This window comes from Aythya ferina (assembly GCF_964211825.1).
Source record: "Aythya ferina genome assembly, chromosome: 1".
Classification (NCBI taxonomy): Eukaryota; Metazoa; Chordata; class Aves; order Anseriformes; family Anatidae; genus Aythya; species Aythya ferina.
The window spans coordinates 102,254,369-102,273,511 of record NC_140296.1 but is presented as its reverse complement, the minus strand read 5'-3'; the positions used below and the strand labels follow the sequence as shown (position 1 = coordinate 102,273,511).

General features: G+C 44.4%; 1 protein-coding gene and 1 long non-coding RNA gene across 2 annotated transcripts in view; both read left to right on the top strand.

The window, feature by feature from the left end:
- Positions 1-848: 848 nt before the first annotated feature.
- Positions 849-12,311, top strand: LOC311430352. Its single transcript, XR_014688722.1, has 3 exons — positions 849-1,049; positions 10,873-10,966; positions 12,264-12,311. It is a non-coding gene; the product is annotated as an uncharacterized lncRNA (long non-coding RNA).
- Positions 12,312-14,666: 2,355 nt separating this feature from the next.
- ADAMTS5 (ADAM metallopeptidase with thrombospondin type 1 motif 5) overlaps positions 14,667-19,143 on the top strand; it is a 47,737-nt gene continuing 43,260 nt past the window's right edge. Inside the window, exon 1 of the mRNA XM_084492744.1 lies at positions 14,667-15,703. Within this exon, the coding sequence (XP_084348870.1) occupies positions 14,801-15,703 (903 nt within the window). The 5' untranslated portion in view covers positions 14,667-14,800. The remainder of the gene's footprint in view (positions 15,704-19,143) is intronic.

The following is a 19,143-nucleotide window of genomic DNA, read 5'->3' as shown; positions in this document are numbered from 1 at the left end:
TCTGTGTGACTCTGGCCACAATACCTGATGTTAAAATACCAACTTTTCTAATCTGCTTTGCTTGAAAAGGAGAGTAATGTGAACATCCCTGTGGTGCAATGCCACACTGCAAGTGACTGCAAGAGTCTCAGATGCTGTGATAAAGGGGACCTTGGAGAAATAGATGCTGTTCAGGCTCCTTGCCTGGTGTCAGTCCCTTTATGGATAATTTCACCTGTTATTAGCCTGATTACATGTTTATCAACTGAATCCGTGTAGCTTCCTGCTGTGACTATTTGGTGACCAGAGGAGTGGAGAAATTGGCAATAAAAGAGCATAGCTGTGATGGGGTATAAAAAGCTAGCTTTTGAATATGCTTGTTTACCAAGCATAGCACTAAAACCATTATGTCTACAGATTTTTATGTATATTCAAGAGGCAGTGGATATTTCAATACCACTGAGCTGTGGGCTTAGAGAGTTCTCCAGTTTCCAGACTAAAAGCTGCAGTCTCCGAAATCTATAGAAGCAGACATTAGCCTTGCCAGGTACCAAATCTGTACTGATTTTTAATCAAAGAACTTCTGTTGGTGTCATGTTAAACAAAAACAAAACAAACAAAAAATAGCAACAACAACAGCAACAACTGTGGCCATTAAGCTAAGGACAACTTTGTTATTTTGTGAAGGCTTTTTTTTTTTTTTTTTTTAATTTGTTTTTATAATTGCAATTGGTCTCATTTAATTTTAGCCCCTGTTTCTCAACAAGAAGTCGCTCCTGCCTCATCCCTGTTCCCTCCCCAGCTCCGTGACAGGGAAGGGCTTCCAGGCAAGCAAGAAATCAACCTGGAGTCAGCCACCAGCCCTTCCTAACAGGACACAGCTGGAAGCAAACAGCCTCGTGGGCATGGGGAAAGGTGGAAAGAAGCCACCAACCCACACAGCCATGGCAGCTGGAGGCCATGCTACCAATGCTGCCCAAGCAGAGGACACTGTGTCTGTGACTGAGACCAACAGGAATACTGAGACAGTACCTGTTAGTGACATTTATCGAAAGTGCTGCTGGCTGGAGGTAAGGGAACTGGAAAACACAAAGTGTAGCAAATGCACTGAAAGGTCACAAAAATCTCCCTGGCTTTTGGTGGGTTTTCATCACTTGTTTATGGAGGCAGACAGAGGCAAAAGAGGAGGGAAAGCAAATACAGGTTGAACATTCACAGTCACTAGATACTGCTAACAATCATTAAGCACAGTCACCTGAGTCAGTAAAATACCAGTTGTCTCAGGCTCTGATTAAAATGCTACCTAACAGCCTTTTGGAGTACACCCTTTTTACAGATGAGAGGTTTCATGAATTTTGGTTTTGGGTGAGTTTTTCCAAAGCTGTAGGCAGCATCAACATAATGTAAAAGACAGACATCCACAAGTTTGACTTTTCGGGGAGGAAAAACAAAAAAAAAAAAAAAAACAAAGGAGTTATTCTGTACAATTTTTAAGTGTAACAAAACTTTCATAATTGTTCAGCAAACCTCATGTAGAAAGACTTCCCACTACCACTTTCCTCCTGCTCCTGTAAAGATGTTGTGGAAAAAAAAAAAAAAAAAAAAAAAATCTTGGAAATGATAGCTTTAAATTCCATTTTGGTAAAGTAAGTAGGCTGCCAATGACAAGGAACTTTACCTAAAGTATCTTTCTGAGCCTCAAACAAAACAAAGACTATCTTATCTCCACATCAGTTTACATGCTGTAATCCAGAACGCTTCCATGTTTCATTTTGTTTGAAGTAAAAAAGGTTTTACAGGAATTTCCCTTATTATAAAATGACCTAATTAGTCCCAAAGTTTGTGTAAAAAAAAAAAAAAAAAAAAAAAAAAAAAGTACAGTGAGACATGGTCATTCTTTGCTTTGTTTACCCATCTGTTTCTCTGCATTGGGAGTAAAGGGGGAATGTGGCAGAACTACTTAATGCAAATGGTACTGAGAATATGGAACAAGTTACCAATGCTGGGAGTTCATGAAGACCATACATGTGTTCAAATTACCGGAGATTTGTTTCTCTGGTAGGGAGGATTGAGGGATGAAAACACAAAACCATGGGATTCAGCTAAACTAAACAAAGGAATTGATACTGTATTTTGGAATGAATGCCTTTTTCCTGAAAAGATTTTGCCTTCCAAATGATTCAGGTGCAAACTTGTTGTCTGCAGAGACCAAGAGCCTTTGATATTGTTTCTGGGTGTGACATGTGACTTCAGGCTAGGGTTTTTTTGTTTTGTTTTGTTGTTGTTTTCCCTAAAGCAAAGCTTAACTTTCTTATCTGTAAAGTATGTGTACTAGGAAAGGAGTTCTACAAGCTTCAGTTGAGGACTGGATTTTGGCCAGGCATGAGTGGGTACAAAGGAAGGGAAAGATGGTTTGGGGGTGGGGTTTGGTAGAGAGCTGCTTGATCTTCCCAGGAGAGGCTGCTGGTTGCAAGCAGGTATTCTCTGAAGCTGGGTGTAGGCTGAGCACTGGGCAAGAGGAAGGGTTATGTCATATGCATAACAGAAAGTAAAGAAACACGTACTCCCTTACATGTTTTTCTTCTGAGGCAAAATTCTTCTGACATCCATGGAGGCAACATGCTCTATATCACCTGAGGACTGAGGCTTACCTACAAGGCATCATCTCAACCCAGATGATTGCAAGGACTTTGATATCTGCTCAAACACAGAACTGAGCTAACATGTCTACAGGACTTCTAAATTAGAGCTGGCTCCTCTCCAGGCAGCTCGGAGCGTAAGCAAAGGAGCCTCAGGTCTGTCTGCAATGTCCGTACAGATGGATTCTCAGATAGGATGCTCTGAAGTGTTGCCTGTTGTGGTTACAGCTAGCATGTGGGTGGCTGAGCTCTCTGAATCACACATTGTAAAAACAGCAGTTTGACAGTCCCATTAACAATATAGATGTCTTTGGTTTCAGTACGAAAACCCTTCTTTTTGGAATTCCCCAGATCTGAGGAAAGGACTGAAGGAAAAAAAAAAAAAATCTGATGCAGAACTTGAAAGGAATTCATGTCTTTCCCACAACATTTACTATTGGGAAACATTACTAACTTTTACTATAAGAGCTATTGACCAATAACTCTTCTAGCATTTCCCTGCTATCCCAGCAAAGTGTAAGTACAGAAGCTTAAGAGTGAGAGATTTGCTTTCCAACACTGAAAAATAAAATCTCCACCATGTGCAGCCAAATATATACGCCTACCTACTGCCTTCAAATCTGCAGAAACTCTGAAACTCAAAATAGTGGTTGAGCTTACTAAAATTCACCAGGCCATGTGAACATAGGGTGCTTACACCACAACATAATGAAAGCCATCAGAGCTCCAACTTCATGTGGCTTTCATGGACCAACAGTGTCTGCTTACTTTGTTTTGGAATTTTGCCTCTGCCCCATGCATGTCACTGCTTCAAGAGAAATATGTGAAGGAGTCACTTTGGGTTTGCAGAGCAGGAGCAGCAGGAACAATTGAGCTGAGTTGTTCTGGGTGCTTGTAAAAACAGGTTTAACCAAATGAGAGAGGAGAAAGGTCTACAGGGGCTATACAGCAGAGAACAGACAGTCTGATACACCACTGCCTTGTGTTTTTGTGCAGTCATTAATTTCCTCATGTGCAAAGTGGGAGCAAGACTCTGCTGCATCATAATTCCCTTGTCAGCTATAATGAGGACTACTCTGTATCACAGTTAATGAACATGCAGATTCAAAATAAATAAATAAATAAATAAAATTGAATTCAGGGCCTCAGCTTTGACTCCCTAAGGGGAAATGGAAATGGATAATACACTATATGCACAGTGATATGTGTTAAGTCTTTTTTATTGAGAATATGCAGATTTTCCTTCCCTCACCAAATGTCTTTCACCATAATTCTTAAAATATAACAGGAAGTGAGACAGCTATGTTGCCCTTCACTAGAAACAGGTCTGAGTTCAACTTATGAGTAGAGTTATGAGGTGAAGGTCACACGAAAGTGTAGGCAGACCTTCTGAGTAAGAGGAAAACATCTGCAATGAGAAGTTACCAGGAGGAGTTCTTCAGAAGATGCAGACAGGAAAAGATGGGTTTTTGTGTGTCTCTGAGATATACAGGAGGGAGGTGCTACTTGAGCTCTATAAGTAGAAGCATGTAAGTATGAGCAGACAAAACAGAGCTGGAGTGAGGTCACGTCTGTCATTGCCACCCAGGAAGCATCACATTGCTCAGTGAGACCCCAGCAGCAATGTTCTAGACAGCAACCATGGGGCCTGAATCACAAACGCTCCAGCAGACAGAGGAAAAGAAAGTCACTGTAAGACAGACGGCTATTATTCAGCCTTATTACAGTGTAGTTGCTCAGTGTGGTTCATGTGGATTTGCCTACGCATAGAAAATATGCAGCAAATGTTGACTGTCGAAAACTGATAGACCTCAACATGTGATTGTAAAGAAGAGCTCATTATCAAGCCAGACTTTTCTGCTGCATACCAAAGACCATTATTCTTGGCACAACGCAATTTTGTATTTTTATCAGTGACCTAGAAATAGGCGTATAATCATAAAATAATTTCAGGAGGCAGTCTAAGCTTTAAATCAGGCTGGTCACTGACATGAATTTAGGATCCTGAAGAATAGCTACTTGGCAAAGCAACACATCTGGAAACAAAGAATGCAAGCCCTGGCCTTAGAAGAGGAACATGCTCTCCAGAGAAGCGGGGACTCTGAAGAAGCCCCACGAGGAAGAGGCTGTGGCAGCTAATAGCTAATGTGAGCTCCCAGTGTGATTCACTGCCCAATGGGGTTACAGCAAGTCAAGCTGTATGTGTATTCTACACTGGCGTGAGCAGTGTCACTTTATCCAGATGCAGTAGCTGCAGCTTAGAGAGGATTTGCTAAATTGAAGGAGGCTAAGAGAAGGAACCTGAGAATGACTGAAGTATTGAAAAATATGTTTGCATAGGCACAAGTTACTTATTGCATTATAGCCTCTCAAAGAAAAGGTTAGAGCAACATGGCCATTATTTGTGATTTTACAAACTAGGGAAAAAGTAGCAGATTCTTCAGACTGGCAGGCAAAAGTTTAATAAAGTGTAATGGCTGAGCACTGAAGCTAAATGAATTCTGACTAAAAGTCAGCCGCAACTTTTAAATGGTGTAGGTTAATAAGTGTGGGAACCCCAATGGCTGTCATCTCCTCCCTGGAAATATTAAAATCATGTTTAGAAACTTTTTTTAGAAATAATCTGTTCCAGCTAGGGAGAAAATCAGAGAAGTCCAGTGGCGTCATTAGGCAGTGGGTCAAGTTGTATATTTTGGGTGTAAGCATGTGACCCCTCTCAAACCCAACCATGTACACACACCCCTGCACATAGCCTGGAGGCTCAGCTTTAAGACCTTCCCAGCCACAGCAGAGGAAGAGGCTCAAACACAACTACCCCTTAACACCCTCTTAACACCCTTCTGCCCTCTCACTGCTTAGGGCATAAGGCACTGACCACATTAGAAGGTGGAAAGGCTGACAACAGGAAAACTTAAAGTTGCCAAACACAAATACAGTGCTAACTTTCATTCTTTCTTATGCAACAGCAGAGAGAACCTTGTGGTAGACCAGGTGATCACATTGGTCTAGTTTCCTGTGTGAAAAAGTTGGGTTCTGGTTGGGAAGGATGGGAGAAGAAGGTTTGTTTTGTTTCTTACTGTGTTTTTTTTATGTTTTCTTTTAAAACATGTCACCATATGGTTTCTGTGTTTTGAAGTAGCAAACTTCTGCTCTGTGCAAAGGAGAATGGCTTTGCTACACAGGGGATGGGTGAGTTTTTATGAAGCATGGAAAGTCATGCTGTTCATTGGCAAGGGCTTGAGTATACACATTTTTCAGTTCATACTGGAGAATATAAAACCCCGTAAACCTCAGGGAGGAAAGGAGGCTGCGTGGTGTGGTTATGATCTGGACCGTGACATGTGCATTTCAAAATGCCCTCGTGGGAGAAAAAATATCTGAAAATATTACAGGCAGAGGAGCAGAGAAACAGAAGGGTTCAGAGAGATGGTAGGTAATTTAGGAACAAGCTTTGAAGCTATGATGAAATTTCTGTAACTCAGATTAAATAGGAGAACAGAAATTTTGGTTGATACAGAGGTTTTTTGCCCTTGTCCTAATACCCATATTTTTATACTGTGTTGAGAGGTAAGCTGCCTCCATGGGTGCCTGTCTTTTGCACACTGCTTTGTAGATCTATTCCACGTCAGATGAGGTAGGAATGGCATTTTTTAGAATGATGCATACTGAAGGTATGGTTGCTGTCTAGTGGACCTGCTCTGATTTTTCTTTCACTGAACTTCATGGTACATGGATTTTGCTAGACTGGTTGCTCAGATCAACATAAGATCAAGCTATTCTTTGCTCTGCCCATAGGATATATCTGCTGGTAACTCCATTTGTTTATTTATCTGCAAATTTCTTTGCAACATAGTAGCTGAAGTTTGTCAAGACTTATATTTGATGACATTCTGAGTTTCCAGCAGAGTGGGGAATAATTTCCTGTGGTACGTTACAGTATCATGTAATACAGCTCCAGCGAGATTTGCCCACTCCTTTAACACCCCACCCCCCACTCCCCCTGGAGCAATGGTGAAAATGGAGTCATGATACTTAGGGATTTCCACCATTTCACTTCCTGAAATGGAAACCATAATGAAATACTATGCATGCTATAATACCATATGATCAGGAAAACTAGACAAAGTCTTCCATTGTACCAGTCTGGTTGTTACTAGAGAGGATCTGCCCACTTCAGTGTAACAGGATGTGCTGCATATTTTGTAGTTTTGCCCAGTGCTCCAACCCCTGTGGGCTAAACCTTTTCAACACAAGCAATAAAAGAAGAAAAAGATTGAGGCCCTTTTCTTCTACCACTTTTATTTTAGGGGGATATTAAATACAAAGAGTTTCACTCTCAGTGGAAATTGTCCAAGTGACTCCAGGATACTGTGTAATCATTAGGAACTGGAAAAACTCAAACTGCCTGTCTGTAGTGGCTTGGATAAGACCTGCTGGGTGCATTCCAGAAATGAATATTGCAGCTGTGATGAGACTTATGCTAGGTCTCTTCTTTTAGGGTGAATTGTACCCTTATGCCCAAGGCAGCATGAGTCTTATGCACCTCTTGAGAACCATTTAAGCCCTCAGAATAAGACTAACAAAGCATTTCCATGTTACATGGACCTCCTGGCCCTTTTGATGGGGGTGCATGCCTTACAGGATAAGTGTTAATCATTATAATGTATGCTTTCCAGCATTAAAGATGGTAAAATATTTTCAAAAGACTACCTCCCTGTCTTACGTATGTCTTCTCTTATCATTGTTTTGTTCAACGTCCTAGCCTGCAGAAGTGTCTAAAACATTTGCAATTGGGAAGGAATATTGTGCATCATTTGGCTGATACTGCAGCCTGTTTTCATCCCTCTGATGCTCCTCAACAGTAGTAACAATGACTGTCTGCTTTAACGAGTATTGCAGGTGGAGGAGGGGGAATACAGAATAGGAGGAGAATAAGTGGATTTATTTGAGTTATCTCTAATGCAGTTACGTGCCTTGTATGCCCATTGAAGCATACCTTCTGGTTTTGTTTCATCCCAAATGGATCCCATTTGTGTGCTCGATGACCTCTACCTAAGGCACACCAGAGCAGAGGAAGCAGAAATGACTGGGAGAGTCACTCCAGAAGCACATTCATGACCATCCCACAGATGTGCCCTGTGCACACCCATGAGCCTTCTGAGACAAAGGACAAGACAAAGAAGTGTTCACAAAAAGTTTCCAACCATAGGTTGCTGTTACAGACATTTCCGTAGGAAAGGAAGTAAGCTCTCAAACTCTCCCTTTCATGGAAGAGGTTGTATTTTGAGTGAGGGCAAGTAACAGGGAGATCTGTGCCAGGCAGTGGTGCCACCTGACAGTGCTCCCCCCCGCCTCCTGCTTCAGAGGACCTGCAAAATTCTCTCTCCTCGAGTTCCAGTGCAACTGGGATTCAGATGGAAAAATCTGTGTGCACGGCAACCAGAACTTGATATCTTAAGTGGTGCCGTGTGTGTATTAATGCCAGGTGAGATCTGGCAATTGAATGTTTGTTTTAAATGTCTCTTTAATCACTCTTTCAGTTTTAACTTTGAAGTCTAGGGAAGTACATTTTCTGGTTTATGCCTCCAATGACATGGAAAAAGATATTCCACCTACAGTACTGGAATATCATTTATGGATGTGTAAATTCATAAAGCTATGCCTCTAACAGTTTGCCCACATGGAACTATCCCAATTTGTATTACTTGAGAACTACTTATGTGTTTTTTTTTTTTATTATTATATTTAATTAATAATAAAAAAAAAAAAAGCACTTATTTTATTGTAATTGCCCCAGTATTTCAGATCCAGCTATTTATTTCAGGATATATGCAAGAACATATACCTGGCCTATGTGCAAAAAAAAAAAGAATGAAGATTTGGGTAGAGGGGAGGAGAACAGGTTATTTGCCTGCTAAATCTGTACTGAATTGTTTTTTGTTTAGACATGGCTCATTACAGCAGGGAGGACAGAGAGAAGCTGAATATACAAATCTTTGGAAAAATGTTTAAAGAAATAACCATAAAAAGGGGTGAGGTTTGGAGGGGTACATGTATACTTGGATTTATTTAAGTTCTGTTTTTCTACTACAGATGTTCCGCTAACTAGAGCAGAGATGTTCAGAGGCCACATATTGGCTATAAAATTCTAGGACTGAGATTAATTAAATGTCTGCTGCTCTTCATACAAACTAGACTCCAGAGTTTTTCAGGCCTTCTAGTCTTCTGAAAGAACAGCTGTAGAATACATCATGTGCATATCTTGCACTCCTAAAAGGTATTTTTATAACAAGTGTCATTTTTTATAGGTTTAACATCTTACCCTTCCTCTGATTATGTTGCTGCTGTTCAGAAAAAAAAAATAATAATAATAATAAGGATAAGTGTCTTATACTTACTACACTAACATCTGATACTTCCTGCAGAACACTACCTCCACCCAACATGTGTTTTTAAACAAAATTTGTAGTAGGTTCAATGGTCACAATTATTCATTTTTGTTATGGTTTATGTGAGTTCATTTCTTGCATCAGTTGTGGAAAGGTGAGGGACTGAATTCCAGTCTTTTCTCTAGGTCAATACCTAGGAAATATGATTTGTCATTTGCACCTTCTTTTCCTCCTGACTGGACAATGTCATACATGTACCTTCTTTCAATCAGTAAACACACCCCTCCTCCAGATACTGCTATGCAGGCAAGAGATATATTTTTATTATGTGATACATTTTTATATATGATTAATCTTACAAAAATCTCACTAGCTTTTTCTTTTCCTCCCTATAAGTGGATACCTTAATAATTTGACTTCTGGCCAGGCCTCAAACAATTTCCTTTTTTAATTTGATACGGTACCCACAAATTCACAATATTCTTGTGTTGTTACACTAAAACAATACAGCTATTTAAGCTGTGCCCAACCCAGCTTTAACACTGCACCCCTTAAGGCTGCCTCCTTAGCCCTTATAGAAAAATGGAGCTGATGTCAAATGTAAAATTTTCAGCCTGCTGGAACTGTTATATACTTGATACATTACTTACACATGCCACTTATAAAAACATAAACCCCAAGCCAAAGGCGTCTCCTTTGCTCCCACATGGCTCTAGTTGAAGAAGATGTCATTGACCATAAAGAAGCAAGTAAAACATTTTGCCTTAAAGCTACAGTGCTTCACACCCAAAACACTTACATTTTTTACCAAATACAACTACTTTAAGCTCATAGTTTTCTTGTAACTGAAGACATTTTTATTGTAAAGGTGGCCAGTTACATCAGCCACAGCTGCTGGTCATGTGCAGTGGTGGCTTGTCAGAGGTACGAATGCCATTCAGGAGTTCACACACCTAGGAACACCAGTCGGTGTGTTTTCATAATGAAAATATTTTCTAATTGTTTGAGTTTTCTGAAGTTAGTCTGAATTTTCATTACTAGACCTTTAAATAAATAATTTAGGGTCTACAAAAACTTCAGCCTGGTCTCCATAGAAATGACAACCACATACAGAGGAAATGCCAGCCCTGAAATGAGACAATGTGCAGCCAAGAGCAAACTTCTCACTACTGTCTTTGCCACGTGCAATATGAGAAAGAGGAAGAAGTTTGCTCGGTCTCCAGAAGCACTCAGTTTCCGACTCATCTGGTAAGACTGGTGGGAAGGTACACCAGTAATGGTGATGTTGGCTTATTTATCAACCACAATCCTACTTCAATATCAAAAAGCATGAGTTAGACTCAGTCAAAACAACTACCAGGAGGTCTCCATCCTGAATGGGTTTCCAAAAACATTTAAGCCACTTAAAGACACATAGTCCAAATAAGGGACAACTTAGACTATGTCGTTTTCCTAGGATAAGAGTCAAAAGCTGTATAGCTTATTCCAAATACCAATATATCTAGACATTTCCAGAACATTAACCAAAAATATACATTTTTGAAACTTCTTTGCAAAATGACTTATAATGAGTATTTTATTTAATAATGAGCAGTTTAGAAATAAATGCCTTCAGTGGTTTTAATGCATCACCATAGGAAATCTTTAAAATGAATAAACTTGACCATTATAATCATGTTTGGATTGCTAAAACTGCTGACAAGACCAATAAACCATGGTGAATTTGAAAGGTGGTTAAGTATCACTGATAGATAAAGACTTGTGGGAGATAAAGACTGGAACAGCTTCCTGTCACGTGAGCTTGATCCTGATGACATCCATATTTAAAATGTCCCGTAAAGTAAACAGAGGCTTTCTATTTTCAGGAGAGACAAAGCTGCCCCATGTTAGGAAGCATGTTGCTGCAGGTAGATGCTTGGATTGGAACTTGCCAAAACCTGGTCCAGTTCCCACCATCAGGTTTGTGTAGATCAAAGTTTATCAAATGATGCATGCTTTATATTACTTTAGAACATATTGAGCGGGGGATTTTCTTGTGTTTGATTCAGTCTTCATATAGTTTTATAGAAAACAACAATAAAAAGCTATTATCTCCCATATCGATTCATCTGTGCAATTACAGGCATTCTTAACACCTAAACAACAAAACCTGAAGAAAAGTTAATTCCCTAGAAGAAAGAGTTAAGCATAATTAAGAATTAAATTTCATGGACAAATCCAAAGGCTGAAATGCAGCCTTAATGAAAGCAGTTTGCAGACTCAAGAGGACTGCATGTTTTTACATCAGGATGGAATTTGGTCCAAAGTGCACAAAACTTAAGTTGTGCCTTAAAGCTAATTGAGGATTTGTGGCTCTCTATCTCTCAGTTAGAAAAGGTCAGTTTTGTGATTTCCAGGTCAGAACTTTTTGAGAAGGATTTAGTGCCATCTACAACTTGGAACATGCTAACAGGCTTTCTTGTTTAAAGGGTATGCTGTAACTGTAAAAAGGGTCTAAGAGGGCAAAACTGGGAGGAAAAAGAAGACAACTCGTTTAAGTGATTTATCCTTCAACTTCAAGAGTCTCAGACTAGAAGAGGCTTCCTCTTGTTATATGAGGCATGATTGACCTATCTTTCCACTGTTGCACTGATGAGTTATTACAGTTTCGAAATGTAAATAGGAAATACTTCATAATCTATGGAGTAATCTGCATGGGTTAATTTGTATCTTCCTGGAAAACCTAGATCCTTGCCTGGTGAAATAGGACGTTGTGGAAAGTTATCCAGCTTTTCATCTCAGTTGGGAAATCAACACAGCAGACAAGCAATGAGACGCACCATTTAATTACCATTAACTCATCTAAGCATTTCTCTTTTTCCTAGGCTAACTACAACTGTCCAACTAGCTGGACAGCTGGAATTATGCTGTAGCATGGGAGAATGTTACAGTGGCCTCTTGTGTGCTATATGCCTATTCATGAACAAACTAACATTTTTTTAATGAGAGTTTCTGAGGTTGTTATCCAAACTACATTCCGTATTACAGATCTCATCTTTAGCACCTCTCCCAGAGGTATTGGGGAGTTTGGACCTAAACATATATGTGAATCCAGGACTTGATCAGGTCCCACTGAAGTCAATAAAAATTTTGGTGTTGCTGAACACTAGGCTTAAATGAAAACTAAAAGTCATCCAAGAAAAAGTGGAAGACAAATTACAGGTTCTTCTTTTAATCAAAACATGTCTTATTCTTCTCTGTCTTTGCCTCCCTTTAGAGCAAGAGAGACAGAGAGAATAAAAAGAAAAAAGAGAGAGAAGAGAAGAGAAGAGAAGAGAAGAGAAGAGAAGAGAAGAGAAGAGAAGAGAAGAGAAGAGAAGAGAAGAGAAGAGAAGAGAAGAGAAGAGAAGAAAAAGAAAAAATAACTTTATAACTTTTTAAAAATAACTGAGAAAATGTTTAAATTTGAAAAAATGTTGAGTAGCCTTGGATAAATGCCCAAAAAATGTCATGTGACCTTCCTGATATATAACTCAGTTTTGGAATTTACTGACTCCAGTCAAGAACTTTGGTGATGGCAAAATGCTGAAATGTAGAAAAAGAAGTACCAGGAGTCTGAGAAATGAACTTTTGTTTGCAGGTATCACTGTTTCCAGAAGGAAAAAAAAAAATGGGAAAAGAAAAGAAGAACACCTGCAAAACTCTGGTGCGTTAAATATTTCATAAGCATAACCCCAGGGTGATCTAATTAAAGATTTGGTGTATGTTAATGTAATCTTTTAGCCGGGAATATTATTATTTGAATCGTTCGTGGCACCAGTTAACCTGTTCTTTGCAGGCTCTGGAGGTAGAGCACCGGTGTGCCACCTCGAGCATCCCACCGCCACGGGCCTAGCCCCGCACACATCAACCCCTTGCAGCCGGAGCTGTCGGGGCGGGGGGCTGATTGCAGGCTCGGGCGGGGCTGGGAAGCTGCCTCCCTCTTGGAGTCCCGCAGCTACGGAGCACCTGCTCCCGGCACCCGGCTCGAGGCACAGCGGGAGCCGAGAGCATCCTTGTGCCTGCCGGGAGACGGAGGCACGAAGGGGCACCGGCTGCTGGAGGGGGCACCTCGGCGGGGGTCGTGCGCTCAGGTCGCTGTCCTGAGCGAGCCGCTGCCCGTCTGTTCTGCCTAGAGGCAGCGCCAGCGTGGGCAGGACAGATGAAAAAGTCAGCCCTGACATCTGCCCTTTGTGCTGTCCTGTCGGAGCGCGGAGGTGGGGGAAAGGGGGCAGGGGGGCACGGCGCGAGTGGACGCGTGTGTCAGCCCGCGGGGGATGATCTAAGCATCTGAAGTCATCCGTAAGGTCAAAGCGAGCGCTAACTCTTCCCCGCCCTCTCTCCTCCTCGGGGGCTCGGGGGAAATCACGGTCTGCCCAAACTAGATGACAGCTTGCCGGGACTTAATGACAGCCTGGGCGCAGGGCGAGCCGCGGCCGCGGAGACAAAGGAAGGGGAGGACGACGCTCGGCGCTGCCGCTGGCCCCGGCAAGGTGCGGGGGCAGGGGACGAGCCCGGGGGGGCAGCCCAGAGACGGTGGGAGCCCGCGGGACCCCCGGACGGCTCCGGCCGCTTCCCGGCCCCCCCGGCAGCCGGGGGCGAGGCTGCCTCAGCCCTCCCCCCCGAGGCTCCGGATGAGCGGCAGCGCCGGGAGGTAAGCACGGCCCGAGCGCCCCCGGCCAGTTGTGAAATATCAAACCGGCGGGCTCCGTTGCGGCTTTAAAGCGATTCAAAGGAAATCTGGTGTTTTCCGTGCACAAACATTTTCGGCCGCTCACTCCTGCCCTCCCCGGCTTCCTCCCTCTCGCTCGTTCCCCTGCCGCCCTCTCCCTCGCTCCTTCTCCCTCCTCTTCTCCTCCCCCCGCGCCCCCCCCCCCCCCCCCCCCGCCTTTCCCCCTCCCCTCAAGTTTCTCTCCCTCTGTCTGATTAAATGAGAAGGAAGTGTGGGAGTGGTGGTTTTGAAGCTCTCCCTTTAAGAGGCAGCCTGCAGTGACGAATTGTTGAAATTGCCATTGCAGGATGGCATTCCGCTATAAATTCATTGTTCCACCTCCTCTCATCTTCACATTTCTCTCCCTTCTCCTCTTGTTCACATCGGCAGACTGGGGATAACAACAACAACAGAAAAAGATAAAGGGAGGGGGCTCGCACAAAAATCCGGGACGTTTTCTGCTTCTTCGTCTTTTTTTTTTTTTTTCCTCCTTTTTAACCATCATCTCACCGGAGACGATCGAGACGGCTTTTGGTGCCTGATTTTCTTCTCTCCCCTTCTCCTTCTTCTCTTCAAAACAAAAGGGGGCAAAGGAAAGAAAGGGAGCCACCGGAGCCCGAGAAAGTGCCGAGTCGCGGCAGACCTGCCCCCTGCCCCTGCCGCTGCTGCTGCTGCTGCTGATGGTGATGATCCAGTGACTACAGCGGAGAAGTGCAAGAGGAGTGGGAAGTGCTCAAACTTCTCCGCTTGCCGGCTCCGAGCCTCCTCTCCTCCTTTTCCTCTCCCCCACAACCCCCCCTCTGCCTGCCCAGCAGCAGCGATTTGGGATTTTCGCCTCTCTCTCTCCTTCCATGTGCTCCCGGCTCTTCCCTGCAGAGAAACACAAAGTTCACACGCGAGCGGCTTTTGTTGACATCCTTACCTCTCCCACCCACACTTGACTCGCGCTCGGGAGGGACAACTCGCCTCTTCTCTCTCTCTCCTCTCCCTCTCCCCCTCTCCCTCCTTCTCCCCCCGTTCCTGTTATCGCCACCGCTGCTCGCTCCGCCGCCGCCGAGCCAGGCATGCTGCGGGGGCTGCTCTCCCTGCTGCTGGCCGCCCAGCTGCACCTCGCCGCGACCCAGCCGCCGGCACCTGCCGCCGGAGCCCGGCCGCCGCCGCCGCCTCCCCCGTCCCGTCGCGGCCCTCCCCCGGGGCCGCCCCGCGGGGCCAACGGCGTCGTGCAGCGCCTCGACCCGACCTACGCGGGGGGCGGCAGGGCGGGCTACGTCCTCTACGCCGGCGGCCGCCGCTTCCTCCTCGACCTGGAGCGCGACGAGGCGCTGGGGGCTCGGGACGGGACCCCGGCTCGCTGCTCCTACCGCGGCACGGTGGACGGCAGCCCCCGCTCCCTCGCCGTCTTCAACCTCTGCGGCGGCCTCGACGGCTACTTCGCCGTGGGGCGCGCCCGCTACACCGTGAAGCCGGCGCGGCGCGGCGGGGAGGCGGCCGGCATCTACGGGGAGAGCCCGGCCCGCGTCCCCCACCTCTTCCGCAGGGACCGCTTCAGCTTCCAGGCGCTGCCCGCCCGCCACAGCTGCGGGACCCGCGACGCGGTGGCGGTCGAGGGGGCGGCGGGGGGCGGCCGGAGGCGGCGGCGGCGCCGCTCCGTCTCCCGGGCCCGGCAGGTGGAGCTGCTGCTGGTGGCCGACGCCTCGATGGCGCGCAAGTACGGCAAGGGGCTGCAGCACTACCTGCTCACCTTGGCCTCCATCGCCTCCCGGCTGTACGCGCACGCCAGCCTGGAGAACCACGTGCGGCTGGCCGTGGTGAAGGTGGTGGTCTTGGGCGAGAAGGAGAAGGGGCTGGAGGTCAACCGTAATGCCGCCACCACCCTCAAGAACTTCTGCAAGTGGCAGCACCAGCACAACCGCCTCGACGACGACCACGACGAGCACTACGACGCCGCCATCCTCTTCACACGCGAGGTAGGTGAACCTCAACAGCACGACGTCTCCAACAGGGCACCCGACGGCCGCTCACCATCCCGCAGGCATCCTGGGATGCGCACAACAGGGACACCCTGGCAGTCCTTGGGCTCTCCCATGTTTGAGGGCTGCCTTGGAGCTGCAACGCTGTGCCACACCTGGTGATTGCCCTCTCACTCATGACCTTGGCTTTTGGTTGGGTTGTGCTGCATCTCTTGCAGAGACCAGCACACAAGTGCACTGCCACCAGGGATGGATGAAGTGGGGCCGGAAACCTGGCACGTTGAGGCTGTGCCTGTGCGTGTGCCCTCCCCTGCAAGGTTGTCCCACCACGGGTCAGTGGTTGTCCACATCGGTGTGGTGCTGGGACTTCTGCCAGGCTGGGGAGGTGGCAACTTGTCTGATCAGGGGGCTCAGCTGGCGCCGTCCAACATATCCCCTCTTGAGAGATGACGCTGTGTCCTTCCCTAGCAGGCTTTTCACACCCTCTCTCTGGGGGATGGTCTGTTCAAGGGGCTGGTGGCACTCCCTACCCTGTGTCAGTCCCCACATGAACCCCTTCTGCTGTTAACAAAACTGGTGCAGAACACCTTAAAAGTACATGTGACTTCCTCGCTGAGTGGGTCGACATGCTATTTCCAGCATGAAAGGGTAGCTCCGCTGCAGTGGAAGCCAGCAGCGCTTGTGGTTCGAGGCTGGGACGTAAATGCAAACCGCAGGTAAACAGAGCTGGAGAAGTCAAGTGAGTTGGGCTGCTGGTGAGGGGATGCAGCCTCTTTCCTGTTCCTCAAGTGAGAAGTGGCTGTCCTGAGCAGCTGAGGGTCACATCCTACCAGTCACCCACGCGGAGCTGTGCCTCACTCCCTGTCCAGTTGCTAATTAGTTGCATTGCCAGAGGTCGTTAAGGGACATTGCTGTAGTAGACATGTGGTAGAGTTTATGCAATGAAGTTCTTCTGTAAGAATATTCCCTCAGCGGTCTGGGTTTGGTGTTTTCTTTTTTTATTTTTTTCTTCCCCAAGTACGAAAAAAATAACTGCATGACTTTCCGTTAGTTCGAGCTCTCCTGCTTTTCTACATCACAGGAGCCTGCCAAAAAGGATGCCTTGGATGGTTTGTGGAAGGAGTTGCTCCAGAAGTGGGGGAAAAAAAAGTGCCTGGCTTGCTTTTATAGCTGTAAATAGTTGAAACATTAGGTTCTGTGTCAGTCAGGCATCACTTGTGCAACAGGAGCCTTTTTTTGGCAGTTTAAAATCCATCAGTCCAATTTGCAAGCTTTCTTTTTTTTTCTTTTTTTTTTTTATCATTACAATCTGAATGAAAGCAGGCTACCTAGGATGGGTCAGACCATTCTTATTTTTTGCTATAAACATCCTTTCTAATGGGTTATTAATTAACCTTGGGCCAGAATCCATCACTCTTTCACTAAGGGGTGTGTTTCCCTGCCAGTATTCCCATTTATTTCCCTGGGTTTTCTTGTGATTTAGAAACTCTCAAGGTGGCAGACTGTCAATCCTAACATTAATTATTTAACTTAGTTGGATTAACCTAGGATGTGGCTTTAAAGTGCACTTGCTTTTATCTGTAATTCTTTAGATGGATGTGTTCGCGCCAGAGTACGAGTGTGCTGATCAGTAATCCACTTTCGAAGACTCCAGAATAATGCATCTTTCATGCATAGAGTTACTTCTTTTCGATGCATGTAGTACATAAAATAAATGTTGCAGCTCCTGTGATCACCTTCTCCTCTTAAGATGCAAATACCGTTTGTGCTGTTGCTTAGGGACATAAGTACATTGCAAGAGAAAAGCACAGGCCTCAGTTTGCCTGGCTTACATTTTAATGCATCTAACAGTGCCATTCACACTAACTTAATCTGTTTTAATGATTAGTTGCATGCACAGGGACACTGTTCGGCATTGTATTTCAGTATTTGGCTCAATGAAAATACAGGACTGTAGTTTCTCTCTACATGTTTTCATGGTGTTCTATGTAGGGAGTCCACGTGATTGTTATATGCTTACAGTCAAAGTGTCAACATGAAGCTATCTGCTCTTCCTGGAATGTAAACATGAAAAGGGTTAAAGAATGAGAAAGGAACAGAGATGTTTCCTGTAGAAAACAGCTACACTTTGAGCTAAAGCAAGATTTTTTCCAGTTTAGCTTTTCAATGAGAGTGGCAGCAATTGGCAGGAGGATCCAACTTTTACAACTATGTTTTGAATGTATGAAGTACGTTGCTTAGCTACGAGACGCCAAGCCATGGCTGAGTGTTTTGATGGGCTCTGAATACCATCGTGCTAATTTTTGAACATCCAGATGTCTTCCTCTAAATGGCTTGTTTTTGAGGCACAGAGTAAATCTGTGAGGTACATTTTCCATCTTTGTTTACTAACCGAGGCCACCTCGAACTTTGTGTCTCTGCGTCAACAGAATAATATTTGCAAATCGTTTGTCAGTCGAACATGTGTCTTCAGCTGTATGCAACTGTTTATGTGGAACTAGAACCTGAGTTATGCGTGCCTATTGCTGTACAAGTCTCTAATATAATAATTATCTTTATCCTGTATTCACATTGACTCGGGTGTTATTCTGACACCAAAAGAGTCTTGCTCACAATTCAGCACCATCACTTCCTCCTCCTCTTCTGTTGTCATTACTTGTTTAAAGATAAATGAATAACCACTGATAGACTAAGAATGCTGGCAGCTCTCCTTTATTATAAAATTAGTACTAGTGGTTCAAATCATTATCATCATCATTCATACTAGACGTATTTCCCATGGAAAAAGATTTTTAGAGGGAGATTTATTCATTCTGGAATAAAACGCCTACTAATTCTGTGATTCTGTGATTCTGTGATAATTTAATCTGAAAAGTGTTTTAAAGCACTCATGCTGCAGAGCATAATAAATAGTAAATAAACATGAGTGTGAGTTCAGCTTTGGGTGATACAGGTGACTTGTGTTAAAACTACCACAATGCTCTATATTGCTATCAGAGGGGGCACAGACCGTGTATCTGTATCCATTAGATGCAGTGAATCCCACATTTACTCTGTAACGACCAGAAAACTACAGTAACATCTGGTCATTATTATCACCTGTATAGGAGACTGCAAAACTTCAGTGGATGCAGAAATTATCTATTACTCAGTATTGCAGAAACTCAGTTGGGTTCCACAGTGATTATTTTAAATTCCCCATATCTAATTTTCCCAATCTGTTATTTTGACCCAGTATGGCCTGTATCAAGCACAACGGGGGTCTGACTTCTCAGTACTGAAATGTAACAGAAAGGTAGTAATTTTCTGATAAATCCTGTGAGACCTCTCATTAGGGCCATATGGCCTTAGCAACCTTAGAGAATACATGGATCCCCTGCTGTTCAACTACCTCGTGGTTGAGTCCTTGGCAGAAGCTGTAAATCCATAGTGCACAT